The 24,995-nt window shown below is 39.8% G+C and overlaps 1 protein-coding gene across 5 annotated transcripts; it reads right to left on the bottom strand.

Annotated features, from left to right (window-relative positions):
* Positions 1-808: 808 nt before the first annotated feature.
* On the bottom strand, positions 809-21,518 carry sh2d3a (SH2 domain containing 3A). 5 transcript variants are annotated; one of them, XM_049572219.1, is made up of 19 exons: positions 21,504-21,518; positions 20,944-21,061; positions 19,403-19,432; positions 19,247-19,305; positions 18,955-19,112; positions 11,554-11,593; positions 11,282-11,398; positions 10,115-10,258; positions 8,946-9,238; positions 8,765-8,850; positions 7,975-8,094; positions 6,902-7,059; positions 6,603-6,800; positions 5,529-5,690; positions 4,283-4,398; positions 3,652-3,823; positions 3,452-3,563; positions 2,729-2,914; positions 809-1,448 (listed from the first exon to the last, which is right to left on the bottom strand). In XM_049572219.1, exons 4-19 carry the CDS (start codon positions 19,253-19,255, stop codon positions 1,255-1,257), a joined length of 2,265 nt encoding a protein of 754 aa, XP_049428176.1. In that variant the 5' UTR covers positions 19,256-19,305; positions 19,403-19,432; positions 20,944-21,061; positions 21,504-21,518; the 3' UTR covers positions 809-1,254. The 5 variants fall into 5 exon arrangements, with proteins under 5 accessions (XP_049428176.1, XP_049428173.1, XP_049428174.1 ...); XM_049572216.1 differs by lacking the exon at positions 21,504-21,518 and having other exon boundaries at positions 20,944-21,193; XM_049572217.1 differs by lacking the exon at positions 21,504-21,518 and having other exon boundaries at positions 809-1,445; positions 20,944-21,193.
* Positions 21,519-24,995: the final 3,477 nt, after the last annotated feature.

Raw genomic sequence — 24,995 nt, 5'->3', positions numbered from 1 at the left:
AAACACACTTCATGTTGCATTTACATCTATATACAGGATCTTCAGTTTTCTGTCCCCCCCAAAAGGGGCGTGGCCTTGGAGTTAGCCGTATGTGACAGTCTGGTCTATTCGCACATGCAGCTAGATGGCAGCACGAATATCTAAGGAGGGAGTTAAGTCGGCAAACGCTAACAGTTTGCTGAGCGGCTGATAAGTGTGTTTAATTATGTGTGGCTGTGTCGCTACATGTATATAGGCTTGTCCTACATGTTTTATAATTATTTAAATAATGTCATGGAAATGGCATAAAATTTTATGGAAAAAGTTTTTAACGAATGTGTGGGAACCCTGAATTACTTCTTCTCCCATCACACTAATTGGACATTTGTTTTTACGTGTTTTAACCTCAGATTAAAGGCGATTGCAGAGAAACTTCTGCACAAACATCATTCTGCACCTTCCGAGAGAAGCAACAATAGGCAAAACACATATTCGAGTGCATGGGGACTTTAAAAATATTTAATTGTGCCACATAAGGTTTACCATCTCTTTCTGTACCACTCTGTCCTGCACTAGTTTTCTCCACATTTAAGGGGTTTTATTGTATGATCCAATTTTAAAAAGAAAAGTATGTATTTACATGTATTGTTTGAGTCATAAAGTATAAAGAAAAAAAACATTCCTGGTCTTCTTTGTTTCTTTACAGCATCATTTATGAGAAACATTTCATGCAAAAATCAAACAAATACATGTATTGTTTTAAAAACACTGAAATGAAAAACACAATTTCCACTGTGGTCCCTTACAGCAGCAGTTTATGTACAAAGGGGACTAACTCAGTTTTAATAATGTTCATGTTGGTCCTCCGGATTCTCAAGTATCAAACAAGTGGTGTTGACGGATAAAACAGTGTCTGATGTGAAATGCACACTGAAAGAAGTAAACAGATGCTAGTTTTGGGGTAAACAATTTCAGATTTCCTGTAAAAGGAAAATGAATCCAGCGCAGCTTTCTCCACAGTAAAGGACAGCCCACACATTCCAGATATAGTTCATTCTTTTATAAGTTAACTTGTCACTTGACAAGCTTGAAAGTCTCTCGCATCTCCAAAATAACTTTTTCCTTTATGTCTGTGTGATCCTAGGGGTAAGATCTCTGCCTTGGCTACCGCAACACACCGAGATGCAACTAAAAACATTTTTACTCTCATCTTTCTTTCCTCGTGTGAAGGAAGTGTTGACTTCACCTTTCACTTAGTGAAACAGGCCCTGAGGCTCAGGTTAGAGGGTCGGGTTGTAGTGGGGTGATCTCCACAGGTTCCAGTTTATCTGAAAGTACACAAAGAATCTTGTCAAACTTCTCGTAGCGCTCCTCTCTGTCAGCCGTTGCCCCCGAATGACCCCAGAAAAGCCGCAGGGCGAACTCTGTCCGGAAAGCCTCCAGCAGCTCGGGGACTGGCTCCCAGCCTGCTGTTGAAACAATATGATGGACATGAGATCAGATACCATGAGTGATGTGTCTTCACATCAGTTTTTTAAGTGTAATATACTTATACTTCCTGCCAGAGCAACTGTGTCCACCTTTCAATTGTACAAACAGTTAAGTTCTCAAGTGGCGTGTATGAGGTGTTTGAGAATAAGAGAATTTATTGAATTCATCAAATTTCTTGTACTTTGAATTTTCTTTTTCATTCAAAAAACTCTAAGTGGTCCAGACCTGTCGTACAAGTCATCTACAGAAAGTCTGCCTCTCTCAACCCGCTTGACTGGAGAATTTCAATACGATTTCTTAGTCTGAATGAATTTTGAGTTTTTCAAGATCAATTAAATAAAAATAATGATAAATAATATATGAATAACTACTTTTCACTTAAATAAACTTAAGCAAATTCAAGGTACTCTATGTAGGAGACTCTATGTTGGTTATAGGGTCATTAGCGAATGTGAAAGTCAACCCCATATCCTTCCTCATTTCGTGTTTTGCCTCACTGTATTTGTTTTTTTTCAGTCTTGTGTCTCTTAGATGCCTGTGGCTCACAGTCTGGCACCTTTTTCTATGCACTGTTTTTTAGGAGAATCTTGCATAGTATACCTTTAACATTCTGTTCACCATGTCATTGTCTTTGGGCTGACAGTTTGAGGTCTGGCATTTTCTGTCTTGTAGCTTTTATCAGCATATTTTGGCAGGGCGACTTCTACAAATCAGTTATTGTTAGGAAAATCATCCTTTTAGTATTTGGTAAAAACATTTTGTGATTGAAACGTGCCCACAAACGGAGCAGAGCAGTTCGCCTTATACAGCTTAGCACCATTGTTTGTGTTTTGTTTATGGTTTTTTAACAAGCTATTCATGACAAGTTTGCTCTAGGGCTCCACAATATATTGATAATGTGATGTATTGTCCTAGATTTTAGGTATCCTAATATTGTAAGAGTTGTCTTTTTATGGTTTTAAACACGGCATTACACTAAAGTGATGTCATTTTCTGAACTTACCAGACTGTTCTAGACATTCTATGATTTGCTTTTACCCACTTAGTCATTACATTCACATTACTGATCAAAATTTGATTCCCTCCATATCGCCCAGCCCTACTTTGTGCAGTTAAGAGTTTGGTGAATCCGTCATGGAGTATTCACAAGAACAAAACCTCCCATATAGGGTAAAATATTTAGGATAAGAATACAATAATGTTCTTTCATGAGGCCCGTCATCTGTCATCTGACATTACTGTACATGCATGTGCATACCTGTGAGCAGAGAGTGTGCGTGCCGCTGATAATCTTGTGCGTGCAACGCGGCACTGCGAGCTGACTGAAGGACGTCGTAGAGAAGCTCACAGCCTCGCTCACTGTCCTCCACCGGGTCATCACCCTCCATCGCCATCAGCAGGGGAACCAGGTGTGGCACGGCTATGGGACCGTGGACCTCAGAGTCTACAGAAAATATGTGAACTCTTTAGACTCGATGCAACACATTCACGACTTAAAAGTGGGTCACAAACCTATTTATGCAGCATTTATTTTAACCTGTCTGGAGCAACAGGTGTTTTCATCCCCAGAGCTTTACTTAATTAAAGAAGAAGGGTGCTTAACTTCCAAAGTATTTTATATGCCTTGGAGTACTACTGCATACAGAATGTGAAAAAGATAGTATAAAGCCTTCTGGGGCTCCGGAGGGAGCTGCAGGAAGTCTGATAAATTGTCTCAAACAATGAGACAAGATCAGTTTCAGTTTGGCTTTTCTTTCAATAAGTTTGATTTTTACATTGCAGACAAACAAGATGACTTTGGCTCCCATAAGTTCGTCTGTATTTTGATTCTTCTTCTCTAATTTCTTATAAAAATGGGAGGCCTAAGCACTTGCAATGTAGCACACTTCTAGATTTTTATTTATTTTTTATTTTATTTTTATTTTATTTATAACATCTGAGTTTGACAGGTCACATCAGACAAATCTACCACATGACTCACCGTCTCCCTCATTCAGCATGTTCATGAAGGGTTTGAGATTCTTCTCAAATAAAACTGCAGTCTCTGTGTGATTCCTCCTCAGCGCTCGCCACGTCATTTCCAGTCGCATTATCTGCACGTGAACACACACAAACATGCCATGAGTGTAAGAAAACTTCCACTTTTCCTTAGTTTGCATATGGCAAGCATAGTGACACTACCTGTGGCATCTCCAGGGCCTTCATCACTGCTGAGAAGGAGTAGAGGTCATGGGCGTGTTCTTTCAGGGCCTGAGCCAATAAGATTACTTTATGTAAAACGGTTGCCCTTTGACTCACAGTCCCTGTGCAGCCCAGGATGTCCACTGCGACTCCCAGTGCTATTAGATGATGCCTAAAAAAATGAAAGATTAATGGATCGGAGGTGTGAGGAAGCAGAGGATTAAATAATGTGAGGGTCTTCCACCAGTGGCATCTAGCCGCCCAGATAGATTCAATAAAGGTGAATGAAATTTAAAAATGACTTGTAAAAATGCAGCAACATTTCTGTCCACATCCTTCCACTTACTCTGGATAAACACAAAACTACTGTTCACCAAAGAAATAGCCCTGCTGAAAACTTAACAGCGTTTTCTGTGTATTATCCACAGTGACGAGTCTGGAAAGAGATGTCGCTGTCACATTACTTTTGTAATGCATTCTACACCACAAACTAAATTCCATTCACATGCATTGTTTGTGGTGATGTCAGCAATATCTGCATGGCTGATACCACTGGAGATAAGTGAGGAAATATGTTGGAGTTTTTTTGTAATATGGATGAACCCACACTTATTAGTGTCACTGCATGTACCTTTCTAACAAATCCTGTCGTAACTGGTGTCCGTGCGGCAAAGTGACCAGCTCCAACCCTGATCCAACTCCCATAAGCCTCTTCTGCTCATCTGTCACCCCGACGATGCGTGCGACCTGCAGCACCACAAAAATGACAGATCAATGGCCAGTCAGGTTTTATATTCAGTTCATTAATGAGTGATTATTCAAGCTGCTCGCAGTTTGTGGGAATTTGGTTTGTTGACTTCATTGAATGTCATCAACCAGAGTCAATATTCATTGAATTAAACTAATAAAAGGGACATTTTGAACTTAAGTGAAAGAAAGAAGTGAAAGATCCCACTATGATTCATAAAGAAAACATTAAAAGCTGTTCATCAAATTTTTTATGACTTAAAAATACTCAAATTTAAGACAGTGCCAGAGGTCTCTTAAAGGGACAGTTCACCCCAAAATCCAAAATGTAGATTTTTCCTCTTACCTGTGGTGCTGTTCATCAGTCTAGATTGTTTGGGTGTAAGAGTCAGAGTGTTGGAGAAATCAGCCGTTGAGATGTTGGCCTTCTCACGTATGTAACACTGGAACAAGACGGCGCTCGGCTTGTGCTCAAAGCGCTAAAGAAATACATTTTAAAAACTTAACGTATCTTTCCAGAAATTGTGTACTGGTTACTCAAAATAATCCACAGACCTTGCAGTGAGCAGTTTCGTCTTTTTACCAAACTATACCCACCAACTGTATCACAGCACAGAAGAAGGTTAAAGCTCAGCCGAGGATGAAGTGACATTAATGTTTACATCTTGCTCTGTCACAAGCACGAGCCTCTTGTCCATGAGTAGATGCATACTTCTTTCTGCAGAGTTACAGGATTGGCGAGAGGAGCTCGACAGAAAGAAAGTAGTTCCTACATGAAACTGTTCACAACAAGGTCTGTGGATTATTTTGAGTAATCGTATATTTTTGATTTTGGGTTGAACTGTTCCTTTAAGGAAGTCTTAGACAGCTGGAGTACAAAACAGACCAGCACACACCCTCTGAGACGTGCTCTGGACTGATCATACTAAAATATAATTGGTCATGATGATTAATAAATTAACTGAAGCAATATGAATCATTCAGAATAGGGAAGTTTCTGCCTATTATTTGCATTTGATTTCAACACTTGATATGCTGTTATACGTTCTGTTTTTCACTGCATTTATCATGTGCGCAAAAACTAAAAATGAAGCACATAATGATTCTGACATTAGCCCGTGGAGAGGTACCTGACAGTCAACACTGAGCATGTGCAGAGCGGTGATTTCGGTGTTTGAGCGGTTGAAGAGCTCTTTGAGTGTTAGCAGGATGCTGGGATCTAGAGGTCGGTTGTTCTCTGGCAAGAGCAGCGACTCAAACTGATCCAGCTGGAAACACGAGACTGACTCCACCTGTGATGGAGTAAGAAGGATATTACAACATTAGTACACATCTGAGCCTCGGTGGCCTTACATACTGTAGGTCATCAGTGTTCAGCTTATTTCACAGAGTTGATCATCACTGTATTACTTTTTAAATTTGTCTTCGTGTAACATTTTTCAAACAGACAGGTCACAGGGTAAACAACATGAGGATAGTCAGGGTGCATGTGGACATGAGTTTTGGAACATACACAGCTTTCTTTTATTGTGAAGCTCAGACTGCAAGATTTGAATCCTGATCAGATCCTCTTAAATCCCCATCTTTAAAACTACAGTAAGTGATAATTTAGGATAATAACTACATTCCTGCACATGATCTCTGACACTGTTTCCAGATCACAAAAGAGGCTTGCTGCATGTTTTTGAATATTTACCACAAATCATTTATACTTAACTTTCCGTTTGAGATTAAGATCTATTTGCAGACTCTTTAAACTTGTTTGAATTGTGCAATAAATCAGAATAAACATTCAAATTTACGGTCACATTTGAGAAGCTGAAACCACTGATTTTTTTGGTATTTTAAGAAAAGATGACTTCTTTTCTGAATATCTTTTTGTCAACTGACTCATTAACTTATTTTTTTAACTGTAACAATATGCAGCTTTGACAAAAATGAATGCAGACGTGACAGCTCTGTCACTGATTACACACCAACAAATTCAGGAGACTGCTTTTCATATTATAAGGAAATTAAGAACACTTAGAAAAACTAACACGGTACAGCATGTGTTTAAAAAATTAACTGCAACTATGTTAAGTCTACATGATTTGTAATACAGGAGCTAATACTTATAAAACACTGCTGAAGTCACTTTTGTATTTACTAAAACAGAGGAAAATGTGAAATCTATAAACAAAAAACTCGTAATTTATACACACATGTGGCTTTTCAAAATGCCAGTCTTCAGCTTCCTGTGCCCCCTTCTTCTGCGGTAGCAAAGGCAGCTGTGATGATGCGTCACTCTTCTCCTGTGCCTCCAAAAAGCCAAAGGAAGTCTCTGTGAGGCGGGCGCGGCTCTGCCACTTCTCCTCTGCACGCAGTCTGTCCACATGACCTTTCCGTCGAGACTGTGGCACCTGGACACAACAGCAAGAGGACATGAACTCTCACCCTGTAAGGCCTTCCTCTGTTCCCCAATTAGAAAGAGAGATAATAGAAAAAACACGGAGTTCTTTACCTGGACGACCAGCTCATCGTAAAAAGACGAGGGGTCAACGTCCCGGTCCATGGGTGGGGGAGGGACGTCGTTAGCGAAGACGGCAGAGACCCTAAGAGGTTTAGGAGGAGCTCTCGGGTGCAGCTGACCATCTGAACCTCGCAAAGTTACACCACCACCTGCAGGGACGAGGCAGGGAGTTATGCGTCTGTGTCGGTCTCGACATTTGTAGGAGGTGCTGCTATGGTATAAGATGCCAACTCATTCTTAGACACAAGTTGAGTCCCAGAAAGGTTCAGGATAAAGAGTCAGATTACACAGTTAGCAGAACGTGTGAGGAGTTTAGCGCTGACCTGTGCATGCTTCTTTATCGAACATAAAGGTCATAACAGGATCTCAGAAACACTTAAAAAAAACATTTCTTATAGTCAGTTTCTCAGTTACATTTTTGCTTGTTTTATTAAAATGGTACACCTCTTTAAAGGAAATTCCTCTGAAAACTCACAGCTGCCCATAAACTCAACTTGCTTCACTAAAATAACCGTCTCAGGACTTTGTCTCTATTTGACCTGTAAATGAAGCCAGATTAAATGGTTTCCAGGAAAACTTCCAATATTCTGAAATGACAGACCCATCAAATGAAGTGTTAAACCTGATTTATGGGAGGGCGACCGACACCTTTGATGAATGTTGATTGACAGAAGTAAAAGAGTGGTGCAATGTTTTAAATTTATGCTTCCATGAAAGGTTTCTGTTGCCCAAGGTAACAGATGCATCCATCAGCAGGTTTTTTTAGTTACATCATCCTGACAGATAGGCTATCCTTCTGACAGCTGTTTGTTTTGTATATTTGTGCTATTTTGCATCCTTTTGCATTTTGTGGGATTTGGTGAAATCAGTGAGGTAACTGAAGAGGGGGAGATTTTACTACTGAGAGGACAATGGGAATGCGAGAAAAAGATGTGGTTACTGCGTCTATTGAACCAAACAAGGGAGCTACACGGTGCTTATGTTGTGGTTCAAGGACTCCAGTTGGATATTTGTGCTGTTCAATATTCTAAATCCGACCATTAATAAACATATGAGTGTGTCACCTGGAAAGGTGGGGCGTGTGTGTCGTGGTCGGGGGCTCAGCAGGGGCTCGCTGCCCGTGCGAAACACTGGAGAGATGGGGGCGGGGCCGGTGTTCTGTGACTGAGTGTTCTGTGGGACACCTGGAGAAGTTGAGAGATAAAACAACACAGTGTCATGAGGAGGATTCTGGGTTTTCTACGTGTTCTCATGATGGTTTAGCTCTACACTTTTATACCTCCTCAAATCAATCCTGGAAAAACAATATAGGCTGACCCTGCAGGAGAAGACTACGCTGACCACAAATGTTGCTCATATTTTTGGTGTTTTACAAGAATATGAAAAACAGCATTGCAGCTCGTTTATAATCAATGAGGCAACAGATCCTTTGTGGCTGTACTTAACTTGTTTAAACTTCGATACGCAGCACATTCTCTCATCTTTATTGCTTTATCTGTGTTTCCTGAACAGTGCATATTAGCAGAGGGAAAACTAGTTTAGCTGTTTGTACATATTGGCAAAGAAAGAAAAGGAAAACGCATCATTAAATATTCACTTGATGTCAACTGCCAGTAAATATTAGCATTTAAATACATTTATCAGTGAATTTCACGCTTCAGGGTTACGAGCTGCTCTGACAAAAATAGACCTGGCGCGTAAATATAGATAATTGGAAAGAGGAGCCCCACATGAGCCGTAAGCAAGACGCTCTGCTGCATGACAGCACAGTGACAGGAATGACAGCAGTTTGTCTCCAGCAGCCACAGAAGACGTGCATCCAGTGGACAGTAGACAGACGTGTGTATAATGTACCTGTTCGCAGGTTGCTGTCAGATTGTGCAGACTGAAGTGAAGGCCTGCGTCCAACGTTCTCCAAGTTAGCAGGCTGACTTCCACTCCTGCCATGCGTAAAATAAAATTAATGAGTTTATTTATTTGCATTTTTATGCATGCAGTGTGTTTCAGCGCTACATTTTAACAGACTCCCTCCCACCTCAGCAGTGGATTGATGACCTGCAGTGTGTCATTGTGTGTAGAGCTGAAGCTGCGTCTTTTGTTGGCCTCATTGTGTCCTTCTCTCCCTGAACCTCTACTGCTGCTGCTGCTTGTAGACTCCGAGTGTTGCTCAGTGATGACACGCAGAGGAAGGGTCCGTGTGATTGGGTGAAAGATCACAGCGCCCGAGGCCTGAGAGATGGGCCGACGCCCGCCCACATAGAATCGGATCAGAGCAGGAACATTGTCAAAGCGATCCTCCTCAAACTGGAACAGCTCCCGAGAGTAGCCCTGTCACACAGATGGAGGAGCACACATAATAAATCAGGCAGAGCCTTTAAAGGAGTAGTCCAACAAAAATCTTTCAGACACTCAACCCCAAGAGACTAGAAAGGTGGCTATTATAGATGGCAGCTTGGCGAAGGTCAGCTTGGGTTCATAGCAGTTACAGTGGCGACCCAAAGTCGGAGGAACATTTTTAAAAAGCATCAAAAAGTCTATTATGCTCCGTATGTTCCAAACAATCATCTCCTCATCAATTTCTGCCTCAGTTTCAGAGCTGTAAGGGGGCAGTATTAGATAGAGATAGTGTATGTACAATGTGTATTTTGAGACTGTTAGTATTTGGAACGTACTACACATAATGATCAACGGCAGAAAAGTGGATTATACACCAAGTGTGATTTGAGAAGTTCTGATGTTAAAATTTTTTTTTTAATTTGTCTTGACACTGGGTTCCTATTGGAGTCCATTATTGTAACTGCTGTGAATCAAAACTGTCTACAGCTGCCAAGCTACTGAGGTATTTGAGCAACCTACAATGGATGATTGTTTGATGTACAAAGATAGAATGTTCTGCACAGAAAATGTATTTACAATCTATTTCTTTAGGATTCATTTTCCAATTATGCAACTAATTGTTTAGTCTAGAAAATGTCAAGGGGGATGAAAATGTCAGTCACCAGTCCCTAGAGCCAAAGTGACCTCTTCAAATTGCTAAAAATCAACACTAAAAAAAACCCAAAAGACTAAATTAACAGTAATATAAATAAAAAAAATCCTCACATTTAAGAAGCTGAGACCAGTGAATGTTTGGCAAAGTTGCTCAATTAATTAAATTAAAATTTACTGATTATCCCCCACTTGCCATACATTACATAAACACACCTTTTTGGGACGAAGGATCACTCGTATGATCTTAAAGTGCATTGGCCCATCCTTCCAAAAGCAGCTCAAAACGTAGTCCCCAGGTGCGGAGCTTGAGTCTCGCACCAGGAAGTCTCCGTCCCTCTCAAACAAGGACTCTGCAGCCTGGAGAAAAGGCAGTAGGTTAAGGTGGTCAGCATTATAACCTTCATGATTGAGGACTTATTGCAAGACTGTCTCATAAGACTGCGTTGGTTTTAGCTATGTGTACCTCATGAACGGGCAACTGAGTTTTAGAAACTGGAGACACCAGCTGGTTAGCTTATCTTAGCATAAATACTAGATACAAGAGGAAACAGCAAGCCTGGCTCCATCCTTAGGGAACTAAATCTCTCTACCAGCTCCTCTTATGCTCACTAATTAATACATTATCTAATAAATGACAGGGGGTTGTATTCCCCTAACTACTTTTCAGCCGGAAGCAGTGACTTCCTTGTGTTTCTGCTGGTTGCCTAGCAACTCCAGGGTGATGGCAAGACTTTATTTTAATCTTAAGTGAGCTTTAGAGGTGCTGGCAGATGGATTTAGTTACGTATGGATCGAACCATGCTACTTGTTTCCCCCCGTTTACAGTCTTTATGCTAAGCTAAGCTAACTGGTTGCTGGCTGCAGCTTAGTATTTAATCGTACAGACCTGAAAGTGGTATTGATCTTCTCATCTAACTCTGCACAAAAGCCAATAAGTGCATGTCCCAACTATTAGTCAATTAGTTCCTTTATGATATACATTGCAGGACTGACTTAGTGTTTGTGAAAGCACTCGTCCGCGAAAGTGAAAGTACAAAACCTACCCCAGATTCACTCTCATTTGGCGTTTCTCCTCTCTATATTTGCATTGTTCAGCTCTGTGTCTGCTGCTTACTGTCTGGCACCTGGTTGCTACAATTTTATAAACCCCCTACCTCTCCTGAGTGCTGTGGGGGTAATCACCCATAAACGTTACGAGCAAAGAAAATGAGAGCAAAGTAAGAAAATACAGGCACACACACTTCTACTGGGTCATAACTGATGATTGAGAGGGATTAATTCTGTATGAGTCTAGACAGTGTTTTTTAAGAAAATCCTGTATAGTATATTTTTGATATACTTTGTGTAAATACAGCGAGAATAGTATGGTCTATTGAGCACCTCTCTGCTCAGCGGTCCGTGGTACCATGCATGGCTCCTCGGGTCCTCAGTGCTGAGCTTCAGCTCCTCCTCCAGCTCCTTCTTTAATGAGTCCATGTCTCTCCGACCACCAAACACCTACAAGACACACAGCAGGAGCCCAGCAGAGACTATAGTTATTCCGTGTGTTTTTTCTGCTCGTATTTCCAGTGTTCAAGGATACAAAGGAAATTCTGTAGAAAGAAAGAGGCAGCTATAGTGGGCTAGAGAGGGCTGTGTGCTTAACCTCTTACCTTCAGCTGACTGAGGTATGCGCTGACAATCCTCCTCTTGCTGAAAAACAAAAGAGGAGAGGTGATTTGGAGCTACTTAACTCAACCCCAGGGAGCCACAGATGATGGTGCCATGTTTTTTCTTTGAACACGAACAGTACAAGGATGGAAGGCCACTGCCAAGGTCTGGATCTGTCATTAACACCACACAAAAACTGAGGGACTTTTAATAGCCTGCCTCTTTTCCCTCCTTCCTTCCTCCCAAAGCTTCCACCTTCCTGCCTCTGTAAACACACGGCTAACAGATGAACAGCTCAGGGAACTCACAGCAGGGCTCAACTAGATAACTCCCTGCCATCTCATGAACTGTTATCCTAGTAAGTCCACATCTATGCCTCCCTGTGTGTGTGTGTGTGTGTGTGTGTGTGTGTGTGTGTGTGTGTGTGTTTGTGTGTGGACGGAGGTTAGCAATGTGTAACAAATCATGTGTTCAGGATTGCTGGAGGGATGTGCTCAAACAGCGGTGTGTGATGTGTACTTGTTTACCCTGCTTTGACCCTGAATACAACTATTAACATCCACTGAAGCACAACACACACACACACACGCACACAACAGATTTTTAGGGAGGAAATACTGGATCTTTTACTACATAAAATCTAAAAATATGGTCTAAAAAATATCCACCACATGTAAGTTTTTAACTGTGAAATCTGAAGTCACCCGATGTTGTTAAAACCTCCACACATTAAACTCAGACAGAATAACAGGAAGATGACCTTGGTGTCTTCAGTGGCTCTGTAGCTATGGCTGAGCTAAAACCCAAGGTTGTGTCTTCAAGTTCTGTGTTTTGTCTAGTTCTAAAGACATTTAGCCTTGAGAGGGCTGGACCAAGGCATTACTCGTGTAAAAAAAAAAAAAAAAAAAGATGTTATTAAATTAGTTGCCAATTAATTCTTTATTGATCGACTAATCTTAATTGAACAATCGTTTCAGCTCTACTCTACAATACTATCCTGCGCTTATAGTGTGTTGTGTACAGTTTACTTACTGACCTAACTAGTCATGTAAAGTGTTAATGAGTATCTAGAAAAGTACTCTGTAAATAAAATGTATTATTATGATTAAAGTAATGCATTATATTGAGGTTTCTCCCATGTTCATCTACCAAACAATTCAACACCACCACAAACTACAGCATCCAAAATGATCACAAATGTTAAAACAGCACCTCATTAAAACAGTTTTAACAGCTCAACATGATAACCTTCATAACATAGCATTTATTGAAGTTGTGTTGTGTCAAACCAAGTTAGGTATATTGAGGTACATGTACTTTTAGTGAGTATTTCTGTTTCCTGCTAGGCTACTTTAAACTCTACAGGCAAACATTGTACTTTTTTTCTCAACTACATTTATTTGTTAATTTACTGATTACTTTGTAGATTCAGATTAACAACATATACTATATATGCTAATATCATTAATGTATTAAAAACAAGATTAAAATAAGATAGAAAACATACGATTAGGTTAAAATCATTGATCCCCAGGGGGAAATTCACATGCTAGCCATCAGATAAAATTTGTGAGACTGGCTCTACCTTTACCAGCTTCAACATTAAAGCGATGAACACATTAATGCATCAATAATCATAATTAAATAATATAATAGGCTATGCATTATGCTGAAATGAGCCATTCTACAAGATGGGTACTTTTACTTTTGGTACTTATTTTGATGCAAATACTTGTCTAAAACTTTGAATGTATGACTTTTATATGTCACAAGTATTTTTACTCAGGTATTGCGACTTTTGTGCGACTTAAAGGAATACTACACCCAGAAAATTACTATCTGTAAATCAGTCATGCCATGTGACCTTGACCTTGTGAAGAGAACTTTGTTTTTCTTACATGCCTCCACAGAAAATGGCTGACATATTGATTTATTGATTGATTGGGGACCACATTTAACAACAGCAGAACTATATCATAACATCTGTTTACAAACTCTCACACAATTCATGCAGTATAATACAAGTCTCATTTATCTAGTTGTATGCTCATTGCTTGTCATACACTTGCATTTTCACTAAAACTGTTTCAGACTAAACTTATCTGAATATATGCTCCCTTCAAAGTCAAACTCCAATACTAAGGTTTTGTGGCAAAAACGCTTTTGTTTTGGAAGTACAGAGCAACAACTTGATAAATGAGACTTGGATTATACTGCAGGAGTTGTGTGAGAGATTTTGTAAGCAGATGTTGTGATATAGTTTTGCTGTTGCTAAACTGGTCCCCAATCAATCAGTAAATCAATATATTTGCCATTTTCTGTGGAGGAAAGCAAGCATGACAAAGTTTTCATCCTGAATTCAAGGTGACACGGCATGACTAATTAATTGACAAATGGTCTTTTTTCTTTTGGCAAGTATCTTTTAACTACAAAATCTGAGTACTTCCTTCACCATTAGGTATCATTGGTGTGCCAAAGGCAACCACTGAAGCTGTATGTTCACAATTAAAAACTAATGACAGCTACAACAGACACATAAAAACACAAACACCCAGAAACATAACAGCTTTAGGGGGTTTTATGAGGTAAGAGGGTGCAACATCCTGTTTGAGGGGCGTTGGCCCAGTACACAACAGAAACACCTGTGCAATGTGCTGCAGAGCCACTATTGAGAAATGCAACCTGACACCTCATGTTTCAAACAACTTTAATAAGCTTCATCATCTCACTGTTATTCATCTGTGTAATCTGATACCTCAAATCTAATAGCTAACGTTACTGCAATATGATTTGCTGGTCTAACTTGGAACATAAAGGCTTCAGAGTCAATATTGTGCAACAGGTAGTTAAACAGCCACAGGTAAGTAACGAGCAAGAAATACCCAAAGCACCAGTGTCGACGTTTTTGTTCTAAAAGACTAAAAGTGGGATTTTAAACGCTTCATGTCAAATACAGTAATAAATGTTTGTAAAGCGCTGCACACCAAGTTAAATCAACTCTCGAACAAACGTTGTCTAAAACCTAACTGACGTTCGAAAGTCTCGCGGTAATTAAAGTTAACCGTTGTTTTAAACCGTTGTGTTCCGGGCGGTCAGCGGTCCTACCTGTCAGTCCTCGTCACAGCTCGCTCGTCCCGGACATGTTTTACGGTTTGTGGTCCAAACTAACACCGCCAAACAACAGCTGAGGAATTGTAGTGTTCAAGCCGTCTCCGCGCCGGTCCCTCCCAGCCCCCCTTTCTCCTCTTCGACCTCCTCCCTGCGCAGTTTCGGACGAGTACACACAAGTTCTCCCGAGCCCTCCTCCTCCCCCCCGCCCCGGGCCCCGGTGCTGAAACACCGCTATCTGCCTGGCATTCCTCGGATACCGACACAGACCGAGCTGACACATCACCTGGCTACAGTCAGCATTATATGGTAGGTAGCTGTACAGGGAGGCACAAGACCACAAACCCCACATGTGGTATTGATTCAGTCGCTTGTGACATGTCGATATGACTAACTTTTTATTACACATACTGAGAGTTATTGCCCAACACACACTGTTCCCAGGCTAGGACTGGTTAGTCCACGTAAACGATATTTACATGTAGTGCGGTCAGGTGAGTTATTTTCCCCAGGCTCATCAGCCAATCAGAGTAGAGAGACAGAACTATTTAACTCATTGAGATCCACATGTTTGGTTTACAACCAGTATTCAGCATTCAGCACTTTCTGACTGGTGAATGGAGATGTGCCTGAACTTGACAGCCAGCCTCCATTTATACACTTACAGCACTTGTTATTAGTATAAGTCAATTATGTATGAAAGGAAACAACTGTTAAAGCCAGATTAAAGGGTAGGTTTGCCTAAATTACAATAACCTACAGTATTGTTCCACTTACCTCTTAATCATGAAGATAATTATGGGTTTTAAGTGCAGCAAAAAAGGACATGAAAAATTAAATGGCAGAGGGCTTAGTCGGGATGTCCTAATCATGTTTTGTACCCCTGAATATCTGTTTCCCCCATTGCCTAAAGTACAGCTGTGCAGTACAAACTCTGGCTCCAGTAAAATTTTAAATATGTTTGGCAGCTGAATTGCTCTGCATTATAACTTGGCCTTTGGTATGTTTTTATATAGGTCCCTGTCCACCCTATTCCTAGCCCCCATGATACCTTACTTGAACTGAACCTGGCAATTTCCAATGGTAACAGTATGTTTACAGTACTCTGTTCTTCTTTCCAAGAGCAACTGGGAAATAAAATGTTGAACACACCACCTGTTATAGCTCAAACGGGATGATGTGATCATACCTCTGCCATCTCTGACAGCCATCTCAAAGCAACCGAGTATGCTAGCAATTAGCTTGCCTTGTTCCGTAAAAATATTGTTAACTTTAACATGGCCTGAGCTAGCTAAAAGTAAACATCTGCTCCTTCTAAAGATGATTTATGATGACTTATTAAGATATACCAACACATTCAGCAAACACTTAACATAATTCAGTGTTAATAATTGTAGCTCCATGTAAAGTGAAAAAATATGATATTTCCCAGCTAATCCTCCACTCATCTGTGTTAATGACGCAGTTTACATGCTTTTTTTTTATAACTTCTGATATATTAAAAACCGTTCTGAGTGAAACATTTAGCTGAATTTAGCAGCAGACTTCAGTAATAGTAATATAAATTAGTAGCCTAATAAAAGAAATAAGTTTTGGCATTCATTTTTTTATATGATATAAAAGTAGTACAGTAAATCAGTAACACATTCTCAGCCCTAATGACTAAATACATATTTCAAGGTAAGTTGCGGAGTTAATTTTATACAAGCAATCTTCTAATGTAGGTTCAGAATGAAGTCAGATGGGGAAAGACAGGGATATTATGTACTGATGTTGAATGACGGACCTGTCAGTCTAGGGGTCATTCTCCTCTGCAAATTCTGATTTAAAACTTTTTCGCTATGTCTCATGAAACTCTTGTGGTTTTATTTCTCATATCAATGGTACCTTTGGCAACAGGAACGATCCCTTTTTGTTCTGGTTACATGTTCAACACACAGTTGCTTAGACATTTTAGAAAATGCTAAGTTAACATTAGTTAAATATTTGTTGAAAAATAAATCAGTATTTGCTAAACTAAAATGAACCAGCATTGGCAGTTAACCACCAAGAGTAGCCACTGGGACTAACCACAGACAGTCTATGGGACCAACTACTGCTACATCCGCTATCTCACTGGAAGTTGCGCCCCTAATCATTTCTACAGTAGTGCCCTCAGGAATAAGGTTGATAGTATTTCATACACCTGAAAAATTATTTAATGAAATGTTTGACAGAACATTGTGTAAGTAAATTGTTAAGCAAAATACCAAATATTACCTTGTTCTAGCATCTTCTGAGGATTCACAGTAAACTAATATCCAGTATTGGGGAGTAGTTAACTACATGTAGTTTAATTACCATCTTAACTATAATTTGCTGTAGGCCTAGTTGGGTGGCAGTGTGACTACATCAAATCTCAGTATCTTTGGGTCATGTAGTTATCTGGTTAATTTCGAACTACATATTCATAGTAGTCCAAGTGTCATTACGTTTTTTACCATACAACATGGCACAATACCACAGCTCATTGACCACAGTTGTCATTCAGTGACAGTCACCTACTATGTGACTAATATCAGAGACCGCTGGTAAACCAAGATGACCCAAATTTTGATTCATTTCCTGTATATGTCATGTGGGTTTTGCCACTGCCCTGCCGCTTTAGGAGACAAGTAGCAGCCCTGAGTCCATTCATTTCAATGGGAAAAGTGAGTGTGAGTACAGATTTTGATCATTTCCTTCACCACATTGTCACTGAGGTAAATATGGGACCCATTTTTCACAAGCCCCACCTTTCCTTAACATTCTAACATGGAAATGGCATTTATTTCAAATAGACAAATCAGAAGAAAATTTACTTTGTGTGAGACATGTTTGTGTTTTAACAACATACTTAAGATCAAGCAACAACTGACATGATCTTACACTCCGTTGATGTCAGACATTAAGCTAGCAGATAAAAATGAGCGGCAAAATAAGGACCAAACAATTAATTTGTACTGCATATAGTGTTGTGTTAGTTTGACTCAGATTTCATCCATCCATACAACATTTACATCACTTTCAAACAAAGTGGGGTCATGCCAGGGAGAGATGACCACACCTGGTAAGGAGACTGGAATTGTATACCATTTCGTACCATTGGCACAGCTTGTAATGCATTATCCTCTGTTATAGAGTTTCTTTGCTATCACATCTGGTCTGCAACCAAGATGTTTGTAATGGAATTTAATTTCCCCAGAAATTTAGCATATTCATGATTCCATCCCAACAGCTGCTCCTTATTCTCTTCTTAAAACACAACCTCGGACTGCCTGGATGAGGATTTGCCTACCCTAGTCCCTTAATCAAACACACCTTCAGTTTACTCAGTGTCAGTACAGTTGTAGCTCCATGTAACAATATGATATTTCAGATTGTGATAACCTCCTGTGAAGTAGTTTGGATGTAGTTTAATTACTTTTGGAAACTTGTTTAACGTTGACAAGCTAAACATTTTGAGAGCAGTTAAGATAACAACCTTTCACTGTGAAGTAGCTCGTAGTTCTACTGTAGTTTCCCCAACACTGCCAATATCTTTAGGTTTTGCCATGTTAGTAAGACAAAAGAAGATAAGAAGTGGAGCATTGTTTCTGGAAAGACAAGTTTCTGCTGAGGCAATGAAATGTAAAGTTTTAGTGCTTTCAGGATCACAAACTGAATTTCATTCACTCCCATTTCATTGTGGAGGCAGCAGAAATCTGAGGTTTGGATATCTCCACACTTGATAACACACAGAACCGAAACTATCGGCATGCTTTAATGGTGCTGCTGAAAGTACTTTAGTGGTAATGCTGAAAGTGAACCTGCATCAAACAGTCTTCTTTTTAAGGGCTCAGACCTCAAGCTTAACAGCTTTCAAAGACACACTCGTCTTTGTCACTGAGTCCTTGACTTCTCACTGGAGGAGAAGTGAGACCAAAATATCAAAGTCCCAAGGTGTGTTGTTTACTATGTTAGTCATCAAAAAGCAGCTGGTCTTCTGGTTGCTGAAAGTAATTAAAGTAAAGACAATGATTTTATTTTATTTCCCTGAAGGATTTTCATTCATGTTGTCTTTTCAGCCTGTCGCCCGATTATTGAAGTCACAGATTTCACCTTACAAACTCTAACATACATTTTATGGTGCACTGGTTAATTATTAGCCAACCTGGAGAAAGTAGATTACACACACACACACACACACACACACAAACACGCACGCAGTGGTGTTCTTTCACACACACACAGAGACATACACACACACACACACCACACACTTGAGGTCATCTTACCTGCGTTTGGTGTCCTGACAGTGCTCCACCTCACTGATAGTGTTGTCCTCATTCAGGGGGCGTAGCTGGGAGCAGGAGGCAGAGAGGCGGTGCTTTTTATCAGAACGCTGGAGGCGTGGCAGGACACTATGACGGAACAGATCCTTCCTCGGCTTCACCTGCAGGAAATGGTATAGTGTGCATCCTGGAAATGCTAATTGCATTATCTTGTAAAAAAAAAGGGGGGCTGGAGGTGTTACAGGTGATGACTGCTGTTTTGTGATGCTATGTAGCGTTAACATAGTGGTCTCACCAGATCCATAGACGATCCTAGGGAGTACTTTCGGCTCACCCTGCGTATCACTTTAACACCTAGGTGGACAAAAGAACATTTTAAAGGAATAGCTTGTCATGTCAGAAATATGCGTACCTGCTGTCATAAAAAAGTAAAAGAAGAGAAGATCCTTACCACTCTCACGTTTGTCCGGTAAATATGAAGCTGAAACAAACACGATATAACATCTTTATTAGCAAACTTTAGAAGTGGTGGTAGTTTTTGTTACCTTTGCTTGCTTTTCCATCTGTTTCCAGTCACACAGCTATAAGCATATTTTCTATGTTGAACTATTCCTTTCATTGGTGTGCATGGATAGGCATATACAACATACTTTAAGTTGTGACATCATCACGTATACTCTCTGGAAGTTCATATTTAACTTCTTCAACTTCTTCAAATTACACCAAGCAGGAACAAGCCATTAAAGACCCCAATACATTTTGATATATAGTGTTTTGACTTGATAAACAGTTGTATATATAGCATGAATGATTTCAACAGATACTGCTGTCTGCAAGTTGAGAAGGATAATTAAAAGATAAGTTTAATTTTAGGCTTGTTTCATAACACAGACTTGAACATATCAACATTTAAGTAATCAAATATCCAAGATGAGTATGTCATCCATATCTGCTGCAAATAAAAGGTAAAAATTAAGTGCAAATAAAACTCACAGTCTGCACTTAAACCTTAAGCGTAATGAGTCTAAGTTATCTGTGTGTTTGATGCCATGTGTCAGCATGTTCACATGTCATACTGTGTCACTGTGAGCAATTCACTAGCACTGGATGACACGACTGAAATCTATATCAAAATATTAATAAATACAATTTTCCATTATTAATATGGCTGTATATAGAACCAAAATGCTTTTTTAGTTTCCGAGTGAAATGTGTGTGTGACACTTAGCATGTTCATGTTTCAAGTAGGCCTACCGAAAGCTTATATTGAATGTCTGGACAGATTCATAAACCTCCTTACTCATTCTTTGTTTGTGTTTCAAATAAAAATTGCCAGTTTTAGACTATTTAATTTAAGAAAAGTTTTACATCAGCAACTCTCTGAGGCTACGGAGGAGCTAAATGCTAACATCAGCATGCTAACAACGACAGTGTAAACACGCAGATGTCAAGCAGGTCTAATATTTACCATGTTCACCTTAGTTTGCTAATTAGCAGTAAAAACAAAGCACAGACTGATGGGACTGACATTAGTTTTGTAGTTTTGCAGTTATGTAGTCATAAGGGAAATAATTGGACAAAGTTTTGACTTCATGATGAAACTAAAATTATTGTATCATTCTGAAACAAAGCAGTGGACCGACCAGTTGTCATTCATAGATAGCTGCTGCTGTTGTTGAAAAAAATGCTTATATTTCTAAAAGTAAGGAATCAAAATAAGTATTGTTTTGGTATCTGTACTGAAATTCAGATATTGTGGTGGTGCTGGACTAAAAAAAGTTACGATAGGATCACAGATAGATCCCAGGCCGAGATATAAATATGTATCACAACATCGAAATATATGAGGTTAGTCGCAACTTTGTAGGGCTTGGATACAAAACAATACATTTCCACTTAATAAACATTTAATAATAACATTTCTTGAAACATTCTGAATATAGATATTGTTGTCCAGCTCTTGTGTGCTCGCATGTAGCCAGTGAGTGTCACCAGAGTGTGGATCCAGTGTCTGTCGGTGTCTTGAAAGCTGATTGAGGATGGTTTCTCTGTGTGTTGCATCCTCTATTCCTGCATCCTTCAGCTCTCCATCCGTTACACTCAACAAACCCTGGACAGAAAAACACAGGGAGGGGTAGAAAAGGAACAAAGAGTAATTGAGGGTTATGATAACTGATGCAGAGAACAAAAGAAAGAAAGAGATATCAACAAGCACATGCAGATGCATTTCATATATTAACATACCTCCAGACCATAATATTCACTCTCTAGTGTCTTAGTGTACTGGGGCAGGCCGATTTGTCTCAGCCACCAGGCGATGGAGCGATTATTCATGTCTCAACAGCAAAGCAGAGGAGATACTGATTACATACCAACACACATGCACACACACATGCTTGTACATGTTTTTTCTTAACGAGTTCCTGAGAAAACTACTAATGAAAGAGTAAAGTGACATCAGCTTACTTTTAGAAATCAACCACCCAGAGTCACAAGCTCAAGAGAGCTCTTGTGTTGTTTGCCTTGCAGCAGCTACAGTATGTAACACCTACCTGTTTGCAGGGTCCGCCGAGGCACTCTGGGATTTTACTTCTCTCCTTCTCCTTGTAATATTTCTATCTCATAATGCCTCTTTCTTTTGTCACTTTCCCCCTGTTTTCCTTCCTTCTTGGTAGCTGCTTTCATCAGAGTTGTAACCTCTGTCATTAAATCTATCTCTTACTTTCTATTTGTGGTAACAGTGGAAGCCCGCTCCCCCTCAAACCTGCAGGGTCTCTCAAAAAGCCAATCAGATTGTACTGTGGGAACACGGTACCCCACAGAAAACAGCAAATCACAGCATAGGAATTAGCATGAGCTCTCAGGAGGTGGAGAGCGCAGGCTGGGGCATGTCCTGAGAGAAAGCTAGAGTTCTGAAAAACAAGAAGGGGGGATATAAAAATGTGAGACTGTTAGGCAGCTGTCAACATGTCAAGTCAGAGACAGACATGCACACTTGGTGTGTCTTGCAGCTTGTCTGTCCAGGCAGTGCATTAGGAAATACAGTATCTGCAGAAAAGATGGTCATGTGTGTAAGGGTGACACCTAGTGCTGAAGTAAGAGGTGACACAAGCCTTTTTTTCTCAGGTGATTTAAAGGGGCACTCCACCAATTTTACACATAAAGGTCAATTTATTCATAATGACGATGACAGCTCAGCCTCAGTTAAGTTGTGTTATGTCTCATGAAAACAAGGGTTATTGAATTTGAAAGATGTGGGTGTTAAGTAGGAAGGAAGTGTGTAGCAGGAGATGCTGTGGAGCATTATGGGTAATGTAGGATCAAGCTTTTTTTGAGCTCAATGCGTCCACTGCTTCAGAGTTTACTATTCTGTTTGTTTAAAATCTATCTCTCACAGGGGTGTCGGTGGCTTAGTGGTAGAGCAGGCGCCCCATGTACAAGGCCGTTGCCGCAGCGGCCCGGGTTCGACTCCAGCCCGTGGCCCTTTGCTGCATGTCACCCCCCCTCTCTCTCCCCCTTTCACACTTGACTGTCCTATCAATTAAAGGCAAAAATGCCCTAAAAAATATCTTAAAAAAAAAAAAAATCTATCTCTCACAAGTAACACGATTGTCATGATGTGCAACACTATCCAGGGTGTCTGCAGGTCCTTAAAAAGTCTTGAAAGGTCTTTAATATAATTTTATAAAATTCATCTTCATCTTCATCTTCTAACCGCTTCATCCTCTTGAGGGTCGCGGGGGGGCTGGAGCCTATCCCAGCTGACATCAGGCGAGAGGCAGGGTACACCCTAGACAGGTCGCCAGACTATCGCAGGGCTGACACATAGAGACAAACAACCATTCACACTCACATTCACACCTACGGACAATTTAGAGTTATCAATTAACCTAGTCCCCAATCTGCATGTCTTTGGACTGTGGGAGGAAGCCGGAGTGCCCGGAGAGAACCCACGCTGACACGGGGAGAACATGCAAACTCCGCACAGAAGGGCTCCCACGCCCGGGATCGAACCGGCAACCCTCTTGCTGTGAGGCGAGAGTGCTAACCACCACACCACCGTGCCGCCCTTTTATAAAATTGAAATTAAAATTAAAAAAAAAAAATTTAAAACACAAATTTAAAGGAGCTATATGTAAGAAATCTAAAGCAAATAGTCGTAAAATCCTCCTAATATGTCATAGAGACTAAGGAATAATGTTCATATAACATACTGATCTCACCGACAACAATAGTACAGCCAGAATATTTGCATCTAAAAAAATTTTTGCAGTCTGCAAATCATGTTTATGTTTTGAATTTGTGTTTTGGCCTGTTTCTTCACCCACCACCGTCTACCAGTCACACAGTCAGTAGAGTCTCAGCATCAGTTACAGTTACGACTGAGCTACAGCAGCACGGCAAGCAGTATTAGCAGTGTCCCCAGTACATTTGGTCACATTCTTACATACAGCACCTTTAAATATAACACAATCCAGGGTGTCTGCAGGTCCTTTAAAAGTCTTAAAAGATCTTAAGTACAATTCTCTAAATTTAAATTTAAATACAAAAAAATGAAATTAAAAGTAAAAATTTGTATTAAGATTTTAAAAAAAATTAAAAGTCATTTAATCGTCTTAAATTTGAATTTTTGAGGTCTTCATTGCCCCAAACATTTTATCTAATTTATTTATTTTTTATCAAAATGAGTCATGATCTTCTGCATAAAGTCCACATTTTTGATGTTACAAAACTTTAAACCTACTGTCTTTTTGCTGTATACTTGCACTTATCTGTCGGCAAAATGTAGATGAACTTAACTCACTCTAATAACCACAGTTGTATATTAAACCTACCTCGTCATGGGACGACTAATGCTACTTTTTATACTTACTTGCAAAGCTCTATTAAGAAAAAGATGATTTGTCCAGAAATTTGTCTAAAATTTGGCTAAAAAAAGTATTGTCAAGAGTTCTTAAAGCATTAAACGTAAGTGTTGAAGTGTCAATACACCCTGTAAATCACTGGAGTGCCTCTTTAAGAAACAATCCTCAATCTGGAAACCTGCTTTCAAAGCTCCAGAAGCTGAACTTTAGCTGTGAAGGTGATGGGTGAAAGCGAAAACACAACTTCCCCCTTGACCAAAGTTTAATGTATTATTAATGATTTCACCTGCCATTCCTTATTCTTGTGATAATGATGTCAATATGATGTTTTAAGGAAGATGCAGGGAACTGAAAAAGTTTGTGTCATATGACTCATACACAGAAATAAATAAAACATTTTTTTAACTCCTCAATCATGCCTATAAATGCTGCCCTTTTAAATATTATGCATCAATGGAGGAGTATCAGCACACCCTTTCCTCTGCTAGTGACTGCAGTAACGTTAAAATAATGCGCCCTCAATATGCTCTACCTCTAACACAGCAACATATATTTTCAGTCCATGCAGAATATCTGTACAATTTCTGCAATGTAACTAGTTGATGCAGCATTCAAAGTAATGTAGAGGACTAAAATGTACAATCTTTGCCTCTTAAGTACAAAGTAACGTATAATGGAAGTAATCAAAAAAGGTAAAAGTACTTCAGAAATAGTAAATGTACCTAGTTGTATATCACAACTGCTGTCTCCCTGTCAGACATGAGAACTTGACTGAATTACTGATATCACTACCTTTTGTTGATTCACTAACACTAAATAAGTGACTCACAAAGCTCCAGTTTGAGGTTTTACATGTTAGGGAGTTTTGATTGTAGAGATTCTTAGCTGCGGATCCAATTATGTGCCCACCTCCTTGCAAAATCACCACTGGGTGCTGTCAGTGTCCGAGCAGCTGCTACATTATTCATTGAGCAGCTCCAGGAATTTTCTTTAAATGATATCGTGACAGCAGTCGGTCTCTTTGCTGCTCAGCGTCAAGACAGACTTCACACATTAGATATGAGCCGAGGATTTTATTTTAGGATTTCCCTTTAAGTACTGTAAAAAGCCTTCTTTTGTTATTCATTCTTAGAGCATTTTAGAGACATTAAAGTGGATCTTTGTAAAGAAAGTTTCACC

This window comes from Epinephelus fuscoguttatus, linkage group LG3, assembly GCF_011397635.1.
Source record: "Epinephelus fuscoguttatus linkage group LG3, E.fuscoguttatus.final_Chr_v1".
NCBI lineage: Eukaryota > Metazoa > Chordata > Actinopteri > Perciformes > Serranidae > Epinephelus > Epinephelus fuscoguttatus.
This window is presented reverse-complemented; position numbering and strand designations above follow the sequence as displayed.